Below are 15,634 nucleotides of genomic sequence, written 5' to 3'. Positions count from 1 at the left end.
ATTTTCCCTTTCAGGATTTTCCTCTTTAGAAATATACACTCCTGAGCTCTGAGGAGCTTGGATAGTGGCCACAGGCAAAGCATATGGACCCACTGGTTTATGTGAAATGAGGGCTATGCTGCAACCAACCAAGAAGACATTATTGAGGACGTTCTCTCTGTATGCCGCAAAGCACTGTGAAATGTACTAAGAAATGTACAGGACTCGGTCTCTGCCTTCCCAAGAGCTGGAGGGCAGACATCAATATAGGAAACTACAGAGGACAACACAAGGGAGGGGGGGTTGTTTGCTAAACTCTGTAGGGGTTATAGGAATTCAGAATATGTGCCTTTGAGTATCAGGGAAAGGCTTCATGGGAAAAAGAGAACATGAGCTGGGCTCTAAAGGATGTGAAGATCACGGAGAGGAAGGGGAAAAGGAAATGACATCCCTAGAAGGATTACAATGGTAGTATCATATCTGGGGCAGGAATTCACATTGAGGAGTAGTGAAAAGTAAGGTGGAAGAGATAGGGCAAGAGTGGCATGGCTCTGAACTTGACCTGGCTACCCGCGGATGGCCATGTGGCGATTGGCCAGTGTCTCCCTCAAAGTTACTTTGTATTTATTTTGCTTTTGTGTAGTTTCTTTCATCTGATAGAATGCAAGCTCCCTGAGGGCAAAGGCTGTTTCATTTCTGTTCTTGTAGTACTAGCGCCCTAGCACAATGCCTGGCACACACTGGGTGCTTTATAAATGCTTTTTGCTTGCGTGATTGGAGACTTATCTCCCTCTAACCAGGGGGAGCTGTATCCGCATGCAAGACATAGTACCGGTGCTTTTCTCTGGAGCAAGGCGATGACGCCTCAAATCTCTGTTTAGGAATCTATCTTTTAAGTGTTACTTTTCATGTTTTCCTTCACTCTGGACAGCACCTATGTCCCAGTCCTCCCTGCCCTCCACCCACCACCACTCTTTTGTCCCATCCCACTCATTGACTTACTCAGCCATCCCACGCTGGGACTGCACCACACTCGAGATTCATCGTCCAATGTGCAGGTGGCTAGACAGGGCACTGAGTTCTCAAGCGGGCTGCGGGCTTTAGGATCAGAAGCAGAAGACAGCAGGAGGAGGAGGTGGAGGAGGAGGACATGAGCAGCCACAGCAAGTAGGAGCATGGGAGCATTAAGTTAAGAAGAAAAAATAACACTAAAGGAAACTGCACAAGCATGTTAAAAGAGAACAATGACAAACATTGACATCGATACTTTTCCCCTCAACCCTCCAACCACACACAGGACAGAACAATTTAGGACAGCTCTCAGGACATCTGGATACATCCAAAGTCGAACACAGCTGCCCTAGTCCCAATGCATGCAATCCCACCAGACCAAAGAGGAATTGTGTCCATGAGAAGAGAAGATCAAAGCTCTAGGGCTGAAATAAATCTCAGAAGTCAACCAGTCCAACTCCATCATTTTATAGAAGAGAAAACTGAGGTCCACAGAAGTCCAGTGACATCCAAGGTCACAAAAGTCGTATTTGCCAGAGGTGGGATTTGAATCCAGGTCCCTTTGGCTCCAGATCCAGTGCTTTCTTTCAATGGTAGCACACCTCCAAGAGGTGTCATTAAGACTGGATAAATCTGCACTGTGTATATACATACACACACACACACACACACACACACACACACACTGATATTACACATTTGCAAAAAGCACAAAGGGAAGAAAAGCAAATTTTGTGCAGTGCCAGGCATACAACAGGCGCTAAATAAATGCTTGTCGACCAACTGACTGAAAGTAGATTTCCAATGGTTTGATTCCAATAGCTTTTATCTGCTGTGGGCCCCCGGGTGACAAATGGTGACCGTGGAGCATCATTCTCACATACTCACAAATGTCTGCTCTTGACAACCACAGTTTTTGACTGATTCTTGCTCCTCAACCCTCCAGTTATAAAAATACATTAGAGAGGAGACAGATTTATACAAAATACAAATGTAATGTGACTATGGGATGACCCACTCTTTTCTCTGAAGTCATCACTATGAGGGATGAATGCACAGCATAGTCTCCAGCTTAAATACAATCACTAGCCTCCCAGGAGGTTGTTAGCCCTAGCCAAGGCATCCTGAAAGACATCTTCAAGTGATGTGTAAGCAGAGGTGTGCTAATCAATGTTTAACAACCAGCTGTGGGGGGCGGGGGAGAGAGTATGTTCACATGACACACTAAGCTTAATCTGCATTATCACACTTTTCCATTGCTTTCTCAAGTCTAGACAACCAACAAAATGATAAATCATGCCCTGGTTTGTAGCCTTTGCTGATTTCTGAGGCGTAGATGTTCATGTTGAAAATTTAACAATCAGCTATCCAGAGACTATACCAGTTGGCTCCAGAGTACTTCTGAATATATGCTATTTTGCCATCTTTTTGAAATATCACATTCTGCCCTCAACAGGAAATCACAGCATCGCCTCATGGAATGTGATGGTCTGCAGTGACCAGACGGTCAGTACAGACAGCAATCGGTCCTTATGTACTGATTCCTATTTAGCAAAAAATGTCATTGTTAAAGGATTAAAAAATTCTACATTTAACATATGGTGCTCAGAGTATTGAGAAAACAGCTTTTCATGAGGCCATAGTTGATTCAAGAGACCGTTTTGCACCTTGAACCATTTATTAATTAATGTTTTTTAATGGACAAATTTGCATTTCCTGTATTTCATGGGCTGTTTTACTGGGGTCACCACAGGTTCAACTACTATGGGTGAGTGACTTATAATGTGTGCAGTGAATCCCCCCAGGGCAAGCTAATGTGCTTTATGGCCCCGAGTCACACACAGGGTGGGCAAATGTGGATAAGTTGAAATCTGCATTTTGTTTTTGGTTTTTTTTGGTGAGACAATCGGGGTTAAGTGACTTGCCCAGGGTCACACAGCTAGTGTCTGAGGCCGGATTTGAACTCAGGTCCTCCTGACTCCAGGGCCCATGCTGTATCCACTGCGCCACCTAGCTGCCCCCAGATCTACACTGTTGAAGGGAACTTTAGGATCAAAGAAATCTCAGAGCCATCTGCATTTGGAGTAGGGACAAATGTGGATGCCCTACCCTTTTCAAAACTGGAAACACTGTTTTTCAACTATCTTTCTGTGTTACAAAGCAGTAAATAAAATCAATACTTTAGGAGCAGGTCATCTGTGCCAGTACCTGTTCGAAGCAAATGTATTGCCTAATCTGAATTCTTAATTATTTCCTACAGTTGAATTTCTTTGCAGGTTTTCATAGCACCAAGCCCATGAACAAGGCTCAAATCTTCCAAAAATTGTTTTGTCAAGAGAGAGACATGACACAATGCTGACAAAGTCGAACCTCTAATTTCATTTGACAGATGGCTGCCCTGCAAAGACCCCTGGCTTGGCTTTGTGAAAATAGAAGCAGGTAGCTTAAGACTGCTGCAATTCTGGGTCACTACAAATGTGCCATTCTTCATTATGAATCAGACGGTCTTAATGCAAGGCGATTGTAGGCAGAACCCTAATTTTCTTTAGCAACTAACCTTGACAGACCATTTTAATTAGTGTTTTGTAATCTAAATAGATTGGGTCACTGGGACCATTGTTCAAAAAATAGACAAGAGAACTAGCTGTCTGGTTCAATGACAGTAATTGACGATCCTACCTAATGCCTCCCTCTTACAACCCCTTAGACACGCCACTGCGCTGGTAACCTAGTGAGTGGTGAACCCATCTTATCCCTCCCTTTGATCTTGAGCCTCCTTGATTGTTATCAAAGCTTCCCCGTTAATGGGAATTTGCCACAGAGGCTGGCACCTGCCAGCAGAATATCTGGCTCCATTGGCATGAATGAAAATGAGAGTGCCCACCGAGACCCTGCAACTACCTTTTCGAGGTGAAGATTGAAATGATCTGGAAAGGCACTTAACACAAATTTGGAGCCTCTTCCCTTTGATTAATTACTATGGCAAAGCAAGGTTCGAATTTTGAATTATTAGACTTTGTTCTCCTCTAAAACAAACTCATTGAATCGGTGGCAAAACATTTCTTACTCATTTGTTTCCAAGTTTGGTTGTAAGTTTAAATTTTGAAGAGCATTTTCCCAAAGGGAAGATCAAAGTTACTACAATTATATTCAGATATTTAGATAATTGGCCTTCACAATTGCCTTCAGAAAAAATACTTTCTTGGTACCTTTTTATGTTTGAAAGACTAGCTAGACAATTTGGAGACTATATGTTTAGAGGCATAATGAGCCTTAGAAATTATATGCTACAATTATATGGTCCCTAATTTTATATATGAGAAAATGAAGGCAGAGAGAAATTGAATGACTTGTCCAAGTCAAATATCCAGGGGGTGGAGGTGGGATCTGAAGCCAAAACCTCTGACTCCAATGCCATTGCTTTTTTCCCCCCTATACCAGACTCCCTCTCTCAATACATCTGCCAGGCTGCCTCTTAAAACTCTTTTTTAAAATCCCCCTTCCTTTCTTGTACTTAGTTATCGGCAAGAAAGGCTTAGTTTATTTTTTTCATGACTGATGAGAGTAATTGAATTACACCTTTTGGTTCCAAAACAGATGTAAAAAATGGTGGTATGGGGTTTTTTTTCTAGTGATTTATGTTACCTTCCTGTGTCAATCTGTTCAAATATTTGTTCAGTCTTGTCCAACTCTTTGTGATTCCATTTGGGGTTTTCTTGGCAAAGATACTGGAGTGGTTTGCCATTTCCTTCTCCACTCATTTTACACATGAGGAAACTGAGGCAATCAGGGTTAATTGATTTGCCCAGGGTCACATAGAAGCCAGATTTGAACTCACAAAGACGAATCTTCCTGATCCGGTGCTCTATCTACTGCACCACCTACCTGCTTTGCTTAAATATGCCTGCTCTACAAAGGGTGAATCTTTCCTCCAATCAGAGAAACGGATACTGAAGCAACGAGGTGGTATAGTAGATAGAAAGCTCTGGACATGGAGTGAGGAAAACCTGAGCTTGAATCCCACCTCATCTGCTTACTGGCTATGAGAACCTGAGCAACTTATCTAATCCCTTTGAGTCTCAGTTTCTTCATCAGTAAAATGAGGGGCTTGGACCCAATGACTTTAAAGGTCCCTTCTAGCTCTAAATCTGTGATCTGCTTACAGCCTTGGCTTTTTCTTCTTTAACCCTGTTTGCCTCAATCTCCCCATCTGTAAAATGAGCTGGAGAAGGAAATGGCAAACCACTCCAGTATCTTTGCCAAGAAAACCCCAAATGGGGTCACAAAGAGTCAGATGCAACTGAAAATTGACTGAACAATAAAAGTAAGGGTAAGAAAATAAGAGTAAGAAAATGTGTTTTTTTCCTAAGATAAAAGCTGTAGAAATATTCCACAGTTCTATTATTGTGAATATTTGAGCATCTATTCAATACTGTTAGGTACTAGGGTAAAATATTTTCTTTTCCAAAAATATGAATCAGAGTTTATAGAATGCGGCATAAGAGAAAATTCCTATTTACAAAATTATGAGACATTAAAGAAGGCTGTCTAAATATTTGAGGGGGGAGTGATCTTTCAGGATGGACACATCTCTGCCTGAGATGCTTTTGATACAGTTCTGTCCTGAAACAGAACTATGATGATACAGAATAATAAATCTGATCTCTCTGAGGAATAACAAAGACTTTTTTTTTTCTGTTTGAAGAGTTCATTATCTCTGGAAGGGCACGAGAGTTTGATATAGTAAGTTGAAACAGATAATTCACCAATTGGCACTAGGCCATAGATTCTTGGACCAGATAGCCTCACAGCAGAACAAATATTTCAGACAGAGCACTCTTAGCTCTAGTTAGATTTAAAACACAGCTTTCATGAAACTAGGTTCACCAAGTTAAAAAAAAAACATTTGATTTTTGTCACTTGATTCATTACTGTAAACAGATCTTCGACTGAGAGGGAAGGAGGTGTTCCTGTTCAATTATGGAAAGCTCTAATTTCACTGCTTTTCTTCAAAAAGGGTGAAAAACACTCCATGACATCTTCTGGGGTACCTCCCATACTCCCTCCTCTTTTTTCTTTCCTCTCTCCCATTCCATCCTTTCCCATTCGTTTTCCACACGTATTTTCTTTTCCTCATAGACATGGCATCTCCTCATGAAAGACAGTCATACAATTAAGTATACAAAAATTAGGCTGAACAACTAAGTGGTACTGGACCTGGACTCAGGAAGACATCTTCCTGAGTTCAAATGTGGTCTCAGACACTTACTAGCTATGTGACCCTGGGCAAGTCATTTGACCTTGTTTGCCTCAGTTTCCTCATCTGCAAAACGAGCTGGAGAAGGAAATGGCAAATCACTCCAATATCTTTGCCAAGAAAACCCCAAATGGGGTCACAAAGAGTCAGACGCAACTGAAAAATGACTAAACAATAAAAATCATAATGGCTTCCAGTATGGAAGCATCCTTTTGTGTTTTCCAATGTACTTTCATATACTTTAATCTCATTTATTTCTTACAAATTTAATCTATGAGAGAACCAGGAATTTGTCTATCATCATAAGAAGTTGGTAATGGCATGAGAATCAGCCAGGCTGTAAAGAGAGTGTCACATCTCTGAGAAGAGCTGCTGCCACTCACGGAAGGTCAAAAACTCAGTAAAACATCGCCTGTGCCACCTCTGTCTTTAGGCCTAACTGCTCAGCCTGCTACAGAGAGGACAGCACGTGTGCATTCACCCAAGAAGGGGAGAATTTCACCCAAGTCTCTGCAGAGTTGGCAGAATTTTGCAAGCCTCCACTTTGCACAGGGGAGTCCCAGAGGATGCGGAATGGAGAGGAAGCTTTGGGGATGAAAAGACAGAGCCAGAGACCTCTGTTTTCAGCAGCCAAACAGTTCTGCTGTGATCATCCAAAGCTCCCCACTAGCCCCTGAAGCTAGGCTGTGCTCCTTAGGGGCTTCTCAGTGAAATGGGAGGCAGAGTGATCCAGCTTTAATTCATTGGCTGTGCCATTCTCCAGGACAGCTGGCTCTAACCTGAAATGCCTTAGAAAACTGAGGAACTGCATGATGGCAGAGAGTGGAGAAGAGTAGGAAGAGGGGACATTCAGGAAGGATGAGCCAGAAAGCCCAAGAAGCCACGTTGAAACCCTCTGATGAGAAGGGGACAATTAATCCATTTATGTTTGTTACTCTACATAGGGACCAGAGACAAATCGCTCAGGCTCTCAGTGTCTCCAGCCATGTCTCCAAGAGTGTAAATTTTGGAGGAGTCATTAGTGTGTGTTGGTGGAGGTCATTTCCACAATGGGAGTCCTCCATGCCCGTACATCTAATCCCCGCTCCATCCCCCTCCCCAACGGAAAAGCTACAGAAACAAACTGCAAAATAACCTCTTTCTTGCTTGAACGTCTTTCTTCTGGATGGTTTTTTATTTTTGCAACTACAGCATACAAACGAGACAAAATAGGATCTAGGATGTAGAATCAAGAGGGGACCTAAAAAGTCATGTAATTCAACCTCTTCTTTTTTGTTGATGAGAACATTGAGCGTCTTGCCTGAGGAAACAGGTAGTCATTGGTAGAGCTCAGGTTCAAGGCCAGGGCTTGTGATTCCAAAACAAACATGTTTTCTACTATTTCCCTACTCTTCTGCCCCTTCCCCCCGCCCACAGATTGTAAAGTAGGATGGGGATTACAAATATCTCATAGACCTGGAGATTATAAACGGAATTACATTTCTGTATCCCCAGTGTCACCAACTGCGCTTCTGGGGCCACAGACTCACAGACAGAGAGCTCAGAGGGGCCTTCTGATGCCACTTGCTCATTTAATGCAGAAGGAATCTGAGACCCAGTAGCAGAGGTAATAAGCTGTAAAGGTGGGACTTGAACCCAGGTCCCTGGAGTCTGAATCCAGCATTTTTTTTTTACTGTGCTATGAAAGAGAATCCAGAAGATCCAAGTGGAAGAAAGGGAGAAGGGTAGAAGGTGAGGTTAAGGGGGACATGCACACTGGCTCAATGTAAAACTTCACATGGTAGAGATTCGCTTAGGTCATAAGAGTTGCAAGATAGATGGGAAGAGGCAATTCTTTTTTTTTTTTTAAATCTCAGTGGAAGACACTATTAGAATTAGTCCCTACCTCTTCCCTTTGGCCAACCCCCATGGAAAGAGAGATGGACCAAAGGCCCAAATTTATAAAGCATGAAACATCTTCATTTACTTTTTTTAAAAAAGCAGACCAGTTTATAATACAAAGTTTCTCTAGAATCAGTACACTTCCTCATGGGGCTCTTCATTCAAATTCTTTATTAGCTTCCCTGATGAGAAATAAACTAAACTCCTTTGTTTTTCAAACTATGGCCAAAGTATATTCCTAGGGTTAAAAGCTGATCCCCCACAATCCACTTGAATAGAATACAAGATAGGGCTGAGGCCAACATTTATCAGGCCAGAAGTAAGAAATCAGTAAGGCTGCAATCTGACTCCAAAGGAGGTTAGAAACCTCCTTCATTAACCTCTTTCTATAACATTAAAACTCTATCAATGGCTTGATTAAAAAATAGGAGACATTTAACTGAGATTTAGTACCTGGCCGAAATGTCCAACGGAAATCCATTGATACGACAGATCAGTAGCAATTTAATCTAGTATACAGTCCTGGAAGATGGCCCAGTTCTCACCTGAACACTACCCACTGGAACTTGTTACGTGGTTCTCTTTGTAAACCCTCAGTTATCTTGAAACCAGGCTCATGCTGATGTTCCCAAAGGATGGTTAGTCTTTTCCTAGAAAAATCACTTTGAGTTTGTAGGCGTGAAGGACAAAGAACTCCCCTATCTGAAATGTCAACATTCCGTGTTTTTGCTCAGTAGTATGAGTAGCAAAAATAATAATCGTGACATTTGTGCAATACTTTCTTAACAAGTACAGATGCTACGGCTTAATGTGTTATTAGCACTGATTTTTTTGATGAGAGGATTGAAAGCCAGCTGTCCCAAACTCATTACGTGTTTCCCTGAAGATGGGAGAAATCTTGCCCCTAAATGTAAGCCTGCAGAGGGTAAATTGTTTTAGAGCAAGAAACAGGGAAATCGCATTCCTTCCACTCATAACAGTATTTCTAGATTAGAGTATTCCACATTTGAAAATCACTTTGAAACTATTTTGTTACTTAATAACTATGTCAAGAACCTCATTCCTGTGATATTGAGGTAAATAGCATAAGCCTGAGAGTTCAACAGAGCAAAGAAAAAGGAAATTTGGGAAACAAAGCTTTCAACTTTCATGTACTGTAGAGGCCGGTGGAATTCACTGCTGGAGGAGCTCACCGAGCTAAACCTGCCCCACGGATACTGAAAAGGAACTGAGTAACGTGGAGGCCAATAATAACATCACCAGGTAGGGCCTAATCAGATCCCGATCATCTGGAGTGCCAAGAAGGAACAGGCCTTGCCTCTGTGCTCTGCCCAGCACACACACGTTCCACAACCGAAAAGGTGAATGACGAAGACATTTGAAACTTTCCTCTGAAGTAGCAAGATCTGGAGAGAAGATAAAAGGCCGACAGGCCTCCCTTTTACTGGCAGCATTTGGTGTCCAAATACTCCAGGCTTGTACTTACAAACACGAGGACTTCATGGCTAAACTCTTACAGACATTTTCTTTTTTTTTTTCTTACAGACATTTTCGGAAGATGTGGTTCAAATTGGTGGCTAACCTCCCAGATTTCTCTGCCAAACCATTGCCTGTGAAGGCAGCATTATTGCTGCATTCTTAATTCTTTGGCCCTTCTCCCTGCTCTCAGCTCCTTGACCCCAAGAAAGCACCCCCAAACCGTAGAATGTTGCGTTAAATGAGAAGGAAGAAAAAGGAAATCTGCATTTATTAAGTGACAGTTACTGGGCTAAAGACTTTACAAATATTATCTCAGTCAGTCCTCACAACAACCCTGAGAGATAGGTGTCATGATTATCCCCATTTTACAGTTGAGGAAACTGAGTCAGAGAGAGGGAAAGTGACTTGCCCTGGGTCACACAGCTAGTAAGAAAGTGTCTTGGGCTGGATTTGAATTCAGGTCTTTCTGACTCCAGACCCAGTATTCTATCCACTGAACTGCCTAGCTGCCTCTTCAAAGGGCATGTGTAAGAGCTGATATGAAAAAGATGGATCCAATGACCTTAGTGACTTTGATGCCAATGTCCTATCTTTTCTGTACATCTGCCATCTATGACACTGCACACATCCGCTGTTCTAACCACTAGATTACCCTACAGTTTCCAAAGGATTGTGTGAGCTCCTTGAAAGTAGGGTTTGTCTTTTGTCCTCCATCATATCACCAGAGCTTAGCATACAAGGGGATCTTACTAAATGCTGATGGACTGACTGATAAAAATGAGCATTTCATCAGATTCTACACCTAAAACCATATTAAGAGACTCAGCTAATGATGGTAAGGCATAGTCCAGGACCATGTCTCACTCTGTGCCTTCTCTTCCAGCCAACCATTGGGTGAGTTGCACAAGAACCAATTCTTTTGTTTGTTTGTTTGTTTTTGGCAAAGCAATGGGGTGAAGTGACTTGGTCAGGGTCACACAGCTAGTAAGTGTCAAGGTCTGCAGTCAGATTTGAACTCAGGTCTTCCTGAATTCAGAGCCAGTGCTCTATCCACTGTGCCATCTAGCTGCCCCAAGAACCACTTCTCTTAACAGAAAGCCAGGAGACCCAATTTCTCAGAAATGGAATGAATGGTTGGATAAGTTGGGATTTGTTTTTTATTTCAATGCATTAATCCAGCCTTTTCACAGCTTCATCTTTTATGTCACTTTGCCAATGCACCTGAACACCATGACATCGGCTTCTCATTCACGTGCCCATTTCTCTTATACTTAAGATGAGTCTCCTCTACCCCGTCTCCTGCCCTGTCCAAGCTGCACTAGCTCAGGACACATCCACCATAACGTTAATTTTCTATAAATACTGGAATAGTATTTTTTTTTCTTTCTCAGCTCTTATCCATTATATAGTATATTTGAACAAGAGATGATACCACAAAAACATTATGGCCAATGTATATGGTAAAAAAAAAAAAGGGCAAATTCCTTGTTTTAGTTTGGTTGCTTTTGGTTTGGTTTTTTTGCCTATGGGGGGCATAAACAGGCTCTAATACCTCCCTTATCTCTTTTCCAAATCTGAACTAAACAAAATTCTACCCTGATACCACCCACACTCGACTATTTTTATAGCACTCTATAAAAGCAGACCCACTTTTAAAAGGAACCCCTTGCAGGGGTAGGGGGGAAGATCAATTGAAGACCTACTAACAAAAGTCATTTGAATGGTAATGGCAAAGGGGTGGTTAGTGACTGTATGGCCAGCTAGGTGGCCAGACCTGGGGTCAGCCGGACTCATTTTTGTGAGTTCAAATCCAGCCTCAGACACTAACTAACTGTGTGGCCCTGGTCAAGTCACTTTACCCTGTTTGCCTCAGTTTCCTCATCTGTAAAATGAGCTGGAGAAGGAAATGGCAAACCCCTCCAGTATCTCTGCCAAGAAACCCCCAAATGGGGTCATGAAGGAGTTGGTCACAACTGAACAACATGGTTAGTGAAAGGAAGTGGTGTTAACAAATAATCTGTTTTATGACAGGATTATTTGACCGGTAGATTGGGGAAAGGATCGAGATGAAAAATTTAGTTAAATTTGATCAAGATGAATAATTGAACCTAAAGAGTGGTAATTCATAGTCTAATGTCAAATTGTAATGAGGTCTATAGGAGAGAGCCAGAGGGATCTGTTTTAGCCCTGTGCCAGTGAACACTTGTGCTAGTAATGTGGTTAAAGGCACATATCCCTGTGTAGAGGACACGATTCAATGATGGATAATTGATATATTGAGCAACACTAGGTATGAATCTAATATGATAAAATGTGAACAGGGATGATGCAAAATTTCATACTTGGGTCTAAAAATATCAGCTTGGCAACTTCTCCTGGCCAATGCCAACAGATATAAGAAGAAATCTACAGATTTTTAATTGACTTTAAGTCCAAGATGAATCAACAAGGTAATAAAGCAATGGGGGGGGGGTGATAAGATCATTGTATGAAATAATAAAGGCATGGTACAGGTATCTCCAAAGTCTTAGTGCAGATGGCTTTAAACTGCACTAAGACTTTTGGGACACCACATTATATATGTGTGTGTGTGTGTATATATATATATATATATATATATATATATATATATATACACATATATATAATATGTGTGCACGTATTTGTATGTATGCACACACACACACACACACACACATCTATGGCCCTAGTAAACAAGAGTACCACTTACTCTACTCTGATCAGAGTACATCATTCAGTTTGGGGCACGGAATTTTAAGGAGACTACTGCTAAGCTGGAGAACACCCAGAGAAGGGCAATCAGGAGTGGAGAGGTCTTGACGTCACTCTATATAAGGAACAGGGCTGAAGGAATGAGGGACATTTAGTCTGGAGAACAGAAGCATTTGGAGCAATATGATAGAGGCTTTCGAGCATGTGGAGACCTAATGCGGAATCTCGCTCTAGTTGGCCCCAAGGGACAGAATGAGAAACAAGAAGTAAAAAATGGAAAAGGGGCAGGTTTTGGCCTGATACCAGGAGAAAAGTGCACAGAAGTGACATGGGCTGTGTTGGGAGGCAGCCACCCTCTCCTGGGATGGTTTCAAGCAAAGGCTCCAAAAGGACAACTTGTCAGGGATGCCTTGTCAACAGGAGACTATTGTTCACATATAGGGCAGAGCAGATGGCCCCTTTGGTCCCTTCTAATCTAGTCATTCTATCATATCATCTTCTTTGTTTTCTAAGAATCATCAATCCAGTTTTTAGCACAAATACGTCTAAGAACTCTTAATTTTGCCAAACCACCATAATAATAATAATAATTAGTATTTTCATAGCCAGCATTTTAAGGTTCACAGTGATCTTTATGAATATTATCTCATTTGATCCTCACCACAACCCTAGGAGGTAGGTGCTATTATTACCCCCATTTTACAGATGAGAAAATCAAGGTAGACAGACACTAAGTGACTTGTCCAGGGTCACACAGATGATAAGTTTCTAAGGCTGGATTTGAACTCAGGTCTTCCTGACTTCAGGTCCAGCGTGCTATAGAACATATTTGAAGCACATTTCTGTTCATACTCTGCCACCTCCAAATTGAACCAGTCATCTGAATTATTCACATGTTCCACCAGTGGGCTATTGCTGCCAATCCTACCCTTCCAACCAAGGGAAACATAAGGCTGCCACAAGTAATCATTGTAGTGCATGCAGTCTGCAGTAGCCAGAGTTGAAATATTTCCAGAGTGACTGCAAATTTGAAGGGGCAAGGGGCAAGGGGCAGCTTCCTTATAAGATGTCCATGAAAGAGAGAGAAAGGTACAGATTCAAAGAAAGAGGAAGAAAAGACAGAAGGAGATGGAGCAGAAATGAATGAGAAAAGTTGTAAAAGAAAAAGCTACTGGCCCCTGCATTACCATTATCAGGGTTGGAAAACATCCTACTTGCACTGGAGACGGTCTTCCCGATGTCAGCCAGAGATCGGAGATTGGATTTCTTAGTCTGATGCCGATGCTTCCGGAGCAGGGTGTAGGTCACCTTGTCCTTCAAGTCAGCCTTCAACAGGCCTGTCTCAATCTGATTATCAACAATCATCTCTGTTACAAGAAGAAAAAATGAAATTTGTCAGAAAAATAAATTACATTTATACTATTGAATCTCAATTAGATCCTCATTCCATTAAGGCAACCCGTTTACTCCTTCCTAATTGGATATCTATCCCAATTCCTACAGCGTCCATTACAAAACCTTCTCTTCTCTCTTCAAACCTCCTATGTCTCCCCTGAATCTCAGCTAAAGAGCTTGTCTCACACTACTCTGAGAAAATAGAGGCTCTTTAATACAAGCTCCTCTTCTTGCCTTCTTAGCATATCATAATCCCTGGACACCATCCCCCTTTCTCTCCTCCTTTACTCCAGACTCTGATAATGAGGTGGCCCTTCTCCTTGCCAAGACCAACCAAGGACCTGTCCCCTTTCTTCTGTTATAGTGAGTGATTGCCCCCCTCTTTATCCTCTTTCTCTCTCTCATCTTCAATTATCTCCCTTTCTACCAATTCCATTCTTCCCTTACTATACTCCACCATCCCTACTAGTTACCATCCTCTATCTCTCTTCCCTTTCTCAGCCAGATTTGTAGGAAAAGGTGTCTATAATCATTGCCTCTAATTATCTTTACACTGTCTTCCAAACCCTCTGCAAGCTGGCTTCTAGACTACTCATTCAACTGAAACTGCTCTCTCCAAAGTTACCAGTGATCTCTTAATTTCTAGATCTAATGATCTTTTCTCAGTCTTCATCCTTCTTTGCCTTCTCCATGGTATTTGTCTCTGTTGACCACTTTCTCCTCCTAGACACTCTCCTCTCCAGTTTGTGAAACTGTTCTCTCTGCTTCGATTCCTAACTCTCCGACCATTCCTCCGTCCCCTTTGCTGAAACAATCAATTTCTCAAGGAGCCTTGATCAAGCGCCACGTGTGTGCCATGTGCTATGCTGAGCACAGAAATACGAGGGGGGAAACAAAGAAGTCTTTGATTCAAGGAGCATATATCCTGGGAGGGGAGATAAGTCACACATATATTAAGAATATACAAGGTGCAACAAAGCAGATACAATGTAACCTTAGGAAGGCACTAGAAAAATCGGTGCCATTCCCCATAACTTCGGAGTTTAACCCTAGGCTTTGTTATGGTCCCCTCTCCCTTGGTGATCTCATCAGCTTTCATAAGTTTAATTAACTTTTCTAGGCAGATGGCTCCCATATCTCTATCCAGCCCTAGTCCCTCTCCCGAGTTCCAATCTTGAATCATGGAATGGCTATTAGATATTTCAAAATGAATGTCACAAAGACATCTCAACTTCACTATGTCCCAAACCATTAGTAATTCTTTTACTCCTCCTTAATCGATTCTCTTCCCCACTCCCTAGAGCAGCCATTCCAAATCTTTTCTTCTCTCCTGAAACCTGCCACACTATCCTATCCCCTAACCTTCACAGTTAGATCTAACTTCATCATTTACTGTGAAAATGGAAGCTATTTGCCATGAACTCCCCCATTTCCCTTATCTCCTTCTCATAATCCTTTAAAATCACCTCCCAATCCTTCCTTTATCTCAGGCTTTGATGGATTTTCTCCTTGCCAAGGCTGACCCCTTGAATCTACCCTTTCCCCCTTCTCCAGCAGATTGCACCACCATCCCCATTCTTTCTCTAATCTTCAGTCTCTCCCTATCTACTCAGTCCTTCCCTGCTGCCAACAAACATTCCTTCATCTTTAAAAATCCCTGCAAGCTATTGTCTTATATCTCTCATTCCTTCCTCCTCCAAACTCCTGGAAGAAGCTGTCTAAACTCATTTCATTCATTTCCTCTCCTCTCATTCTTTTCTAAACCCTCTTCAGTCTGGCTTCCAACCTCACTTACTGAAAACTGTTCTCCCCAAAGTTTCCAATGATCCCTTATTTGCTATGACTTGTGGACTTTTTTCAGTCCTTACTGTTCCTGCCCTGTCTTTTAGCATTGGATGC

The 15,634-nt window shown here is 42.0% G+C and overlaps 1 protein-coding gene across 2 annotated transcripts in view; it reads right to left on the bottom strand.

Moving 5' to 3' along the window:
- The window catches only part of SLC4A4 (solute carrier family 4 member 4), a 398,910-nt gene that overhangs the window by 185,342 nt on the left and 197,934 nt on the right, over positions 1 to 15,634 (bottom strand). Inside the window, exon 6 of one of the 2 annotated variants that reach the window (XM_020988496.2) lies at positions 13,528 to 13,707. In XM_020988496.2, the coding sequence (XP_020844155.1) occupies positions 13,528 to 13,707 (180 nt within the window). The remainder of the gene's footprint in view (positions 1 to 13,527; positions 13,708 to 15,634) is intronic. The other variant, XM_020988499.2, reaches the window with a different exon arrangement.

Source organism: Phascolarctos cinereus, unplaced genomic scaffold, assembly GCF_003287225.1.
Source record: "Phascolarctos cinereus isolate Bilbo 61053 unplaced genomic scaffold, phaCin_HiC Scaffold_9;HRSCAF=440, whole genome shotgun sequence".
Classification (NCBI taxonomy): domain Eukaryota; kingdom Metazoa; phylum Chordata; class Mammalia; order Diprotodontia; family Phascolarctidae; genus Phascolarctos; species Phascolarctos cinereus.
This window is presented reverse-complemented; position numbering and strand designations above follow the sequence as displayed.